This window comes from Perca flavescens, chromosome 13 (assembly GCF_004354835.1).
Source record: "Perca flavescens isolate YP-PL-M2 chromosome 13, PFLA_1.0, whole genome shotgun sequence".
In the NCBI taxonomy this organism is placed as follows: domain Eukaryota; kingdom Metazoa; phylum Chordata; class Actinopteri; order Perciformes; family Percidae; genus Perca; species Perca flavescens.
This window is the reverse complement of record NC_041343.1, coordinates 25,098,010-25,109,571: the sequence shown is the minus strand read 5'-3', so window position 1 is coordinate 25,109,571 and position 11,562 is coordinate 25,098,010. Positions and strand designations below refer to the sequence as shown.

General features: G+C 43.1%; 1 protein-coding gene across 3 annotated transcripts in view; it reads right to left on the bottom strand.

Moving 5' to 3' along the window:
• The window catches only part of gtf2ird1 (GTF2I repeat domain containing 1), a 48,848-nt gene that overhangs the window by 30,714 nt on the left and 6,572 nt on the right, over window positions 1-11,562 (bottom strand). For 2 of the 3 annotated variants that reach the window (XM_028595009.1, XM_028595010.1), the window contains exons 2-6: window positions 10,461-10,590; window positions 5,146-5,287; window positions 3,704-3,880; window positions 3,230-3,413; window positions 837-1,159 (exon numbers count right to left, since the gene is read on the bottom strand). In XM_028595009.1, the coding sequence (XP_028450810.1) occupies window positions 837-1,159; window positions 3,230-3,413; window positions 3,704-3,880; window positions 5,146-5,287; window positions 10,461-10,586 (952 nt within the window). In that variant the 5' untranslated portion in view covers window positions 10,587-10,590. The remainder of the gene's footprint in view (window positions 1-836; window positions 1,160-3,229; window positions 3,414-3,703; window positions 3,881-5,145; window positions 5,288-10,460; window positions 10,591-11,562) is intronic. The other variant, XM_028595011.1, reaches the window with a different exon arrangement.

The window sequence follows — 11,562 nt, the reverse complement described above, 5'->3', positions numbered from 1 at the left end:
CCTGTCTCCATCCCCACACATCTGTAACCTGGGAGTCATCTTCGACAGCAACCTCATCTTCACACATCAACCAAATAACCAGAACTACCTTCTTTCACCTCAAAACCATTGCCCGTCTCCGCCCATCACTCACCTTCTCTGCTGCCGAAACTTTGATTCACGCCTTCATCACTTCCAGAATTTACTACTGCAACAGCATCCTCTATGGTTCACCTGCAAAAGCCTTAAATAAACTCCAGTACATCCAAAACTCTGCTCCCCCTTCTCCTCACCCACACCCGTTCCCGTGATCACATCACTCCCGTCCTTCAGAACCTCCACTGGCTCCCTGTTTCCCAACGCATCCAGTTTAAAGTCCTCCACCTCACCCACAAAGCCCTCCATAACCAGGCTCCTTCCTACCTCACAGACCTGCAGAACTCCTCTGATGCAAACATCCTCTCCCCACCACTCAGGACCACACACCGTACCTGGGGTGACAGAGCTTTCACCTTTGCAGCCCCCTCCCTCTGGAACTCCCTACCCATACACATCCGTGACTGTACTGACCTGGACACATTCAAAACACTAATCAAAACACACCTCTTCCGATTAGCTTTCCACATACAATAGTCTTACATTTCTCACCTGATAGTTACTGGTTTTCTTGTTTTTGATTGCTTTTATTATGCTTGTTTTATGTGTTGGCTTTATTGCTTATCTGTTTTGAATGTGCTATATGTGCTGGTGGTACCATGTAAAGCGCTATATAAATAAAATATATTAGTATTATTATTCACTGTTCATTGTGGAACACCCACCCAAAATCCTATTCCACTGTTAAACCCCCATCTTACCATTGTTTGCACAGTCCTTGACAGACGTGCTTATCTTGTCCGTCCCTGTTGGCGTCCAGTTGGCCAGTCTGTCCTTGCCCAGGTTGAGGAGGGACATGGGTTTGAAATCGAGCTTGCCATCCGGGTGAGGTTTGGAGGACATGGGCATGCCGTACAGGAAGTTTGACAGAACAGAGTTGCTGGAAGAGGCGGGACTTGATGACGTGACTACCTGGCCAGCAGTCTTCCCTGGGCCGTGGCTGCTCGTTGTCATGGCGGCGGTGGAAGAGTTGTGATTGACATCAGTGCTGGACTTGGCTTCTCGAGACAAATCTTCTGATGGCCTGCACACAGACACAAAATCAAGGAGAAAGTCATTAAGAGGGCTCCATACATCACACCATGACATCGAGCTTTTTGTTTTCAAACTGCATCACTTGCCAAGTGCCTCTTGGCTTATATCAACATTTGCTGCAGCAACAACTCATTTTGAGGAAGACCAATTTATCAGTTCCAACATCCCCTGTCTAAGTGATTAAAAGATAAATGCAATGAGATGACGTGGTTTATTTGGTATTTTAACTCTTTACGTTTCTCTTCACTTCTACTGTTTTGTTCTCCCTACCTCTAGTTATGTGCTTTTCCAAGAAAAAGTGGCAAACAGACCAAACACAAATTTGAGTCTCTGTCATTTACACAGTGTCGCATGTATTTTCAGACTGCTCATATTCAACTTTCATTATAAAGTTGTAGACACAGGAAACCCTCAATCACTTGCAAAGGCATGTCAAAGTTGTTGTTAATGGAGCAAATACAGAGAAGAGTGTTTTTAAACGGAGTAGGCAAAACTGAAAGGAAGTCAATAACTGTTCAAATCAATGGTGCCTCTGTCATTCCCCCTCTGTGCACCGGTCGCGTGTTCTTGCACTATATAGGGAGAAGTGCGCAACACTTTACGGCACTAGGTCACTGATTTTGGTGAAACTGGTTCATATTTTAAGGAGAAATGTTTTCTGCTCCGCCTCAACTCTTGGTGATTTATTACAATGTTTCCTGATGGACACAAAACTTTACTTGTTGTTAACGTAACCGCTAACTGTACAGCTGTCCATATTGGCGACGGTGAATTGCGCTCTGAAACAGTTGGGGCCTCAAATTGCAAAAAAATACAAATGTTACGCAATGTTGCTTTTATGAGGTGTTCACTTCGTATCAGTTCAAAAATATTGTGCTCGGTCTTGAGGCACAATATGATGACCAGCCTGACTTAATTTTATAGCGTGCCTTATGACTTATATTTCAATCATACCAACACTCTCGCCATAAACTACATATAATCGGAGCATTCTGGCTGTCAGTAGACTCAAAGTCCACACCAACTATCCCAGCATGGCATTCCAACTGTCCTTGCTGTCACCTGTGTATTATGTTCTGTATATAAGCTTATGGTTTCTGACATAACCTGAAGACAAGTACCACTAGCCAGGCTTAGGCTTTGTTCATAAAGACATCACAGCTTGTTCACTTGAAAGTCCAGCCAGGTTCAACTTTGTCGCTGGATCACTCTGCGTTGCCACCCTCACGTCAACATGAATCTTACTCCAAAAATGTTCTGCAGAGACTAACATGTAACCCCAGTGTTTTTGCCACAGCTGAATTGAAACCGTCTATTCATCACTAATACACGACAGCATGTCTGCTACCAATAACGAGCTACAAAAATAAGCCAGGACAGCTAAGTGCTATCCGTTATACACTGGTATCTATTTCTGCAAAGCATTAGAGGCTAAGCTGAAATGCCAAACTTCATTATTTTCCACATTCTAGAGCAGGGGTGTCAAACTCAACTTCACTAAGGGCCACACTTGGAAATAAGAATCCCATCAGGGGCCAGACATGTAGAGTTTGACATGCTTTTATTTAATCTAAGTCAAATATATTTGACTGTATTATTGCATGTCTCATATACCTTTCTCACTTAGTTATGTCAACATAAAGCCCTAAAAAAAAAAGTTCCTTAGCCATCAGAGAGTTTTGCAAATCAAGCAAAACAATAATTACATTTTTTTCACAGCCTAAATATGATAACTCTGCTTCTGTGTGAATTCCTGAGTCTCAAAGTCGGCAACTCTGCCAAATTCTGCTTTGAGTGTCGACTAATTAGAGTGTGAAAAGAGTTTCCCGTGTGTTCGGTTTCTGCACACAACTAGGCGGGCCAAAATCTATTGTGAACCTAAATTGATATGCGGGCCGGATCAAAACTTGCGACGGGGCGGATTTGGCCTGCGGGCCTTGAGTTTGGCACGTGTTCTAGAGTAATCAGATGTTAAAAAGCTGGTTTTCACAATCTCATACAAGCGTTCAAACAGTAGTGTATTCAAGAATATCAGACAACAGACACTTCGCAGACTCACCTTTTTACTATGAACTGGATGCGGTGGCTCTGCTCCAGAATCTTCATCAGTGTCTTGGTGTCATACTCAGAGGGCTTCTTCAGGGTAGCTCCCTCAGGCAAACCGTGGGCCACCACACAGCCGGGGTCCTTCTGGATCCACTCATAAGGCACAGGGACCAGGCTGCTTTTCCCCACAGCCTCACCTGTGTATTGCATGAAGCAGTGTGAGTACTGTGCAATGTATCTAACAACTAAATAAAATAAAACCTAAAATTTTAAATCGTCTGCTCTGCTCTTGGATAATTAATAATAATAATTAGAATTGGCTAAGAGAAATCTTTGCTTTGATCAGTTAGATTAATGATTCTTTTTCCCATGTATAGGTAGTGTTTAGGATGATCCAAGTCATGAATAGGGTTCATGAATTAGGGTAAGAGTTTCATGACATAAAAAGGAATGCTGAGGAAAACATGTTGCCTTGGTGACTCCTTACTGTAAAGTACAGTGAAGACTTCCTCCACCATCTTCCTCAGAACAAAGATGTTAGATTGAGCATCTGATGGCGCTCTCGGTTTCCCATGCTCACCATCCTTACTCAGTTTACTGAGATCGCCTTCCTGGTCTTTGGTATGAGCATTTGCTGTGGTCAAATTCTGCAGACACGGCCCCCCTAAAGCCAAATGACAAAAGTCACATCTCGCAAATTCCGGAAACATTAAAAAAAGTGCAAAAAACATTTCAGATGTTCGTATGTCCAAGTGACCTGCAATATGAGTTTGGAGAAAGTCAATTTAGCTTTCCTTACTACTTTGTTTTCTTAACAGAGTCAGTATCTTGACTTTAAGAGTACATTTATCTGCACCTTTATTCCTGTTAACAACTAAGAAATGACCAAAGTGTATGGACACTGAGAAAAAAAAGGTAACGCTTCAAATGTATTACTGCTACTAGGCTATGCAACTACCTGAAACCTAAAAATGGTTCATTTCTATTCTATTTCTTTACTAAACAAAGCAAACTGGAGCTACTGTTCCCTGTAACTGGCAGGAAAAACTAATTTCAGTTTGAATAATACGCCTGATAAAATTAAACTCTGTGATGGGAGGTCCCAAGCCCTCAAATTGGTGTTATTAGTAGGGGAACATTGTTGAGTCTGAGAATAATATTTGCTGTTCTACTTCAGCGCTCAAGGTCAACAGATGGAGCTTAATGTCCCAATGCTTATTTCTGAAATATGACTCAGCTTACAAACCTCCATACTAGTTTGTTTATAGGAAATGAAGACTTACAATTTGGGTAAGAGGTATACTGAAATCATTTTTCCCAAGGCAGCTCCGTCACCATCGGTGTGTGTTAATGGCTGAATGAGAGGCAAATTGTAAAGAGCTTTGTACGTTGAAGGAAGAAAATCGCCATAGAAGTGCAGTCCATTTACCTTGATTTTAACCTCTATCAGTGACAAGTAGGAATTGCACCATTACCTTAAACCTAACCTAAGCTCCTAAAGAAGCCTCTCACTGTTACTGTTACTGTTCAGAAAAGAACAAGGGTTGTAAGGAGTGATGTCTGTTAATTTTGATGTCTGTTAGTTTGCAAACGTAGCACATCAAATGTTTTTGCCAAATGAGATGTGACAAGACAGTTTGTTGATATATCGTTCTATCTAACAGAGTGTGATAAAATGTGTGAAACTGCAACTACGAAGTAACCCGACATTGAGGAAAAACTGCAAGCTGCTGCAGTTACTGAAGCTTTTGGCTGAATCTGCATTTGTTCGATCACAAAACTGCAAAATCCTACAGGGACAAGCCTCACTTAAGTGTCATTTTATGTAACTGCCTCATAGCTGTAGCTATAATGAGACTGATCAATGCTCTATCAAGAATGAATAGTGGAAAGCAAACATTCACAACTGCGCAGGAGAGCAGAACTTACGGCAATACTTGTAGAAGTCTGTTTGGATTTCCCTCCTGGAGTTGAGGAACACTCTGCCCTTCTCTGTGCCGACAGCAATCACGCTGTCCTCGTGTACGGTGACACACGCCACCTCAGCGTTGAGCTTAGACATTGCCATGCACTGCAAAACAATACAAAGTTATTAGCATGAACTCCATGGAAGACATGTGCAACTCAAAGAGTTTGTTGAGAAAACCGAGGAACCAGAAGAGCTGCGTGCTGATTCTCTTCTGATAAAACAAGATACTTAAAGTTACTATTTGTAACTTTTAAATGTTTCTGAAACTGTGCAATTTTTCATCTGATGATCATAAATGACCAACAACAGCAAACAAGACTGAGGGCCCTATCTTGCACCGGGCGCAGCGCGGCGCAAAGCAAAGCAAAGCCTGTCTTTGCTAGTTTAAGACCGACGCAGTTGTCAGTTTCCAGTCCAGTGCCCACGTCGTTTAAATAGCAAATGCACCTGCGCCCATCTGTGCGCCCATGGGCATGCTGGTCTTACAGGGAGGTGTGTTCAAGTGCATTCTTGGCGTGTTGCTATCTTGAGGCAGCGGGAAGTGATCGCGCCATTGACCAACAAAAACCTGGTCTAAAGTCAATAGTGCAGCATTTTATTGTTATTTTAACAGCGCATTAGTAAAATGCGCCTAGGCACTAGGCCTAACACTATGCTTGTTACACACACAGTGAAGCGCAGCAGCACACAAACATGCAGAAGATTACAAATAAAAATATTACGGTGCAAATCCGCCATCATAATAGCAATGTGCCAAGGTACAAACGCACCTGGCTTTTAAAGGTCCAATATGTAATATTTGTACTGTAATAAATCCAAAAATGACACCAATGCTTGATCAGATATTAAGGAAACATGTTAAACTGAAATACTATCTTTTCTGACAACAATGCTAATGTCAGTATTTTTTCTTTTTGAAATTTACATTCCGTGACGGAATTTATGTTTATGTTTTGATGTGTGTGTTGTTATCAACGGCCCAGTTTGACAGGCAGGCCGGGTTGCCAGATATACCTGTAAAAACGTAAACCCAGCACGCTACAGCTGTAACGGTAGTACAGCCATGAAAGCAGCAAACAAACGAACAGGATCAACGGAGATAGATTCTACATGACATAAAAAAAAAAAAACATGTTTCTAACAGTTGCGTGACCAGAGACGTAACAACCCCCTGGTAAATATTGGAGATGTATTTGAAAGATGGAGACAGCTTGGATCCCAAAAGGACGCAGAGTTGGCTTATTTTCTCCTGAACCGGTAAGCTACTAGGGATGGGCATTTTTTGTCATTTCAACATTTGTGTACTCACATTGAATTATATAGCTGGGTACCAGAGTTGGTTACTCGCAAAAACAATTGAGACACAGCCAGTAAAGTGATCCCGACTGGTCCTGGCTAACGCCGCCATGCTAACCCTGCTAACTGTTAACGTTACCGGGAGGACCAGGCAAGCAGCCCATGGCTGTTTACAGCGTGTAGCCTCTACAGTGGCTGGAGCCGACAACGGTGGGTTATTTTAAACCACGAGAGGGGGGCTGTAAATCGGAAAGAGAGGACTGTGAGTTTGCAGTGTGTTTAGCGATTGTTGCCGTAATTCTAAGCCAATGAAGTGTGTTCCGTCGGCAAGGTAGTGGTATTTTTAGCGTTTTGTATTGTAATTCTAAGCCGAGGAAGTGTGCCTGACTGGCGTGTGGAGAGGACAGTGAGGTTGTTTTGTTTTTAGCGGTTCATACTGTAATTTTAAACCGAAAAAGTGCATCTGTCAGTTGGTTACAGAGCTCCGCGTGAGCACGGGCTTTTATGACTGTCAATATAGCCAGCATCTACCGTTACAGTGGGGGAAATAAGTATTTGACCCCTTGCTGATTTTGCAGGTTTGCCCACTTACAAAGAATGCAAAAATCTACAATTTTAATCATATGTACATTCTAACAGTGAAAGACAGAATCCCAAAGAAAATTCCAGAAAATCACATCATATGAATTTATTAAAATTGATAACCATCTGATGAGGAAAAACAAGTATTTGACCCCCTGGACAAACAGCAAGTATTCTGGCTCCTACAAGCCAGTTAGTCTTTCTTTAAGACACAGCCCCAATCCGAACCAATTATCTACATCAAATACACCTGCCTCACCTCGTTACCTGTATAAAAGACACCTGTCAACACCCAAACAACCAGCATCCAACATCACCACCATGGGCAAGACTAAAGAGCTTTCTACGGACATCAGGGACAAGATTGTTGATCTGCACAAGGCTGGGATGGGCTACAAGAGAATCGGAAAGCAACTTGGAGAGAAAAGATCAACTGTCGGTGCAGTTATCAGGAAATGGAAGAAGCACCACACCACCGCCAACCTCCCTCGGTCTGGGCCTCCACACAAGATCTTGCCTCGTGGGGTGTCCCTGATCATGCGAACGGTGAGGAATCATCCCAAAACCACAAGGGGGGAACTGATGAATCAACTGAAGGCAGCTGGGACCACAGTTACAAAAGAAACGGTTGGTAACACACTACGCCATCATGGACTGAAATCCTGCAGCGCACGCAAGGTCCCCCTGCTCAAGAAGAGACATGTACAGGCCCGCATGAAGTTCGCCATTCACCACCTGGACGACTCAGAAGAGGCCTAGAAGAAGGTGATGTGGTCAGATGAGACCAAAATAGAACTTTTTGGCCTCAACTCAACTCGTCGTGTTTGGAGGGCAAAGAACACCGAGTACAACCCAAAGAACACCATCCCCACCGTCAAGCATGGTGGTGGCAACATCATGCTTTGGGGGTATTTTTCAGCCAAGGGGACGGGACAACTCCATCGTATTGAGGGGAGGATGGACGGGGCCATGTATCGTGGAATTCTGGACCGACATCTCCTTCCCTCAGTGAGAGAGCTGAATATGGGTCGAGGATGGGTGTTTCAACGACCCTAAGTACACCGCCAAAGCAACAAAAGAGTGGCTGAAGAAGAAGCACAGAAAGGTTCTGGAGTGGCCTAGCCAGTCTCCAGACCTGAATCCGATTGAAAATCTTTGGAGGGAGCTTAAAATTCGAGTTGCCAGGCAACAACCTCGGAACCTGAATGATTTGGAGGCTGTCTGCAGGGAGGAGCGGGCCAACATCCCTGCCGAAATGTGCACAAACCTTGTCACCAACTATAAAAACCGTTTGACATCTGTGCTGGCCAATAATGGCTTTTCTACAAAATATTAACATGCTGTTTGTCCAGGGGGTCAAATACTTGTTTTTCCTCATCAGATGGTTATCAATTTTAATAAATTCATATGATGTGATTTTCTGGAATTTTCTTTGGGATTCTGTCTGTCACTGTTAGAATGTACATATGATTAAAATTGTAGATTTTTGCATTCTTTGTAAGTGGGCAAACCTGCAAAATCAGCAAGGGGTCAAATACTTATTTCCCCCACTGTAGCTACTCCGCTGTGCTGTGGAGTAATGTCTGGCTATGTGAGACTAGCATCTAACGTTAGCTACTCCGCTGTGCTGTGGAGTAATGTATGGCTATGTGAGACTAGCATCTACTGTTAGCTACTCCGCTGTGCTGTGGAGTAATGTCTGGTTATGTGAGACTAGCATCTAACGTTAGCTACTCCGCTGTGCTGTGGAGTAACGTCTGGCTATGTGAGACTAGCATCTAACGTTAGCTACTCCGCTGTGCTGTGGAGTAATGTCTGGCTATGTGAGACTAGCATCTACTGTTAGCTACTCCTCTGTGCTGTGGAGTAATGTCTGGTTATGTGAGACTAGCATCTAACGTTAGCTACTCCGCTGTGCTGTGGAGTAACGTCTGGCTATGTGAGACTAGCATCTACCGTTAGCTACTCTGCTGTGCTGTGGAGTAACGTCTGGCTATGTGAGAAAAGCGTCTAGCAACATTGTTGTGAATGCTGCGGTCTCAGCCTGGCAACCCCCGTGAACTTCGAGTCTGGGCAGGAGGGGGCGGGGGAAACGACTCTCCAGTATTTTGAATTGGTAGTGCAGTAACTACTTTAACCGCTAGCTGCCAGTATTACATACAATATTACATATTGCACCTTTAAAGGGAATGGGAGATGACACTCTGATTGGTTTATTGCATGTTATGCCCAAAACACACCTATGAATTAATGAAAATACTAAGTACATCCCTTTGAACCATGCGCCCGGCGCACAAACCCTTTTTTAGGCCTACTTTCTCCTTAAAAACATTGTACCGTGTGTGCAGGGTCCGAAATTGGGTACATTTTCAGTTTGGCGAGTAAATCTCAGAGGGCTGTCCGCCACGTGGCGAGTAAATGTTTCTACCAAAATAGTTCTGTTTTTCAGTCTTCATTGTGGTGATGGTGCAGCTACTTTCTTCTGTTCCTCTGCTGTCTGCATGTCAGAGATTAGCGGGGGCGGACCCACATGCGCACACACACACGCCAGACGCCAGCCACCACGTCACTTCTGTTTACTGATAACTAGCGTTTAACTCAGGCTAATTAATTAGCTAATAAGTGGCGATTTTTGGCAGCCAGCCTTCCGAAAGAAAGCGCAATGAAATTAAATGTTTACCGATCATTAACCGTTGACCGACAAGCAGGAAACGGAGTCTCAGTTCCCCGTGTCCGCAGACAGCTGTAGGCTTGTACCGGTGGTGATGTTCTGGGCATTGTCGGGCACATGCAGCCACTTTCCTGAAACCGCTTGCGGGACTGACACAAGTCCACAGCGGCCCGCGGCGGGTATGTCCGAGCCTGTCTCCAGCGCCTCCACCTGCAGGTTGTCAGCTGTGTGTCTGCCTGGTGTACTCTGGGACGGACGATTTAACTCGCCGGTCCTCATTGATACGTGTCACGTAGCTCTCCACAAGCAGAAAAAAAGAGGATCTTAAAACGCAACTTGCTGGTTCAAAGTTAGGGTCTAACAAGTTAATTAGCGGTTAAGAAATAGATTGTATAGGCTATTTACATTTTTATCATGCAAAAGACGTCTTTTAAAACTTTATACAAAAAGATTTAAAAACGTAGTATCCGTCGTCGAATCACAAAAAAATTAATTATCGTTAATTTATCGTTATCGAGGTAAAAATCATCGTGATTTTGATTTGAGGTCATATCGTGCAGCCCTGATGTATATTCACATTAACAAGAACATTTCACCACAAAACTGATTCATAAATGCAATGTAGCTGTTTAGGAACATGTTTGAGGGTGGATTTTCAAACATTTGCCAAGAGCAGTCAAAAATCTTGACACCACAGAATAAGACGAGGCTTGATCTGGGACATACCACTGAGTCGAGGGCGGACACCAGGCTGGTGAGGATCTCCTGTCTGGCAGACACCAGCGGGGCCTGTGAGTCCCCCCGGGAGTTCGTCCTGATGCCATCACATGCCAGCTTCCTCATCTGAGCCATGCCTCTGCAGGGACCAGACGAACACAGTTTATGCAGGAAGCCACAGTGCGACGTAGACAAAATCCGTACATGAAGCATGCAGTCATGTACACATTGCAGCAGTTACTGACATTCAAAGCAGTTTCTGCTGACATCATTTGGTTTGACTTTAAGCAAATACAAGCGTGTGGCCAGGGCATCGTTGTGATACTGGAGGCTGGGAGAGGAATGAAGTAAGACAGTGTACAAGCTTTTTCTTACCTCAAAGATGCATATTTCATATACTAACGGCTCTGTGAGGTTTGTTAACATGGTGATGTTTAGCAGGTAATATTCCCAATGCTAACATTTACTACTTAGCACTAAACTCAAAGCACAGCTGTGGTTGATGGGAATTATCGTTAGTTTTGCAGGTACTTGGTCATAAACCAAAGTGTTAGACAAATAAGACCTAATTGTGGCGCGAGAAAAAAAAAAAAAAAAAAAAAAAAAAAAAAAAAAAAGGGTTCATCAAAGTTGGTTACAAATCATTCTGGGGAGGGGGTTGATGCATATTCATGGTAGAGCTGGGCGATACGGAAAAAATCTAATATTGCGATATTGTTGACCAAATACGTCAATATCGATATTGCGGCGATATTGTAGGGTTGCCAATTGGTGGTTACAAAAAAATATTTACACAATGAGATTTTTTTTAAATAATCATCATTAATGTGTATATAACTAAGTGGGTAAAGGCAAATAATAGAAAAGCTAGAACAGTCTGGTAAATTCGAAAGATTACATCACTTTACTGTAATGCATCCATCAAAACCAGGGACAGATAACACTTGTGTCATATCACAATATTAAGATATCCAAAATCTAAGACGATATCCAGTCTTATATTACGATATCGATATAATATTGATATATTGCCCAGCCCTAATTCAAGGCAATATAAAACTCTGTGCTGCTCCAGAAAAATAAACTGTTGCTGAGATATTCAAGTCTGGAC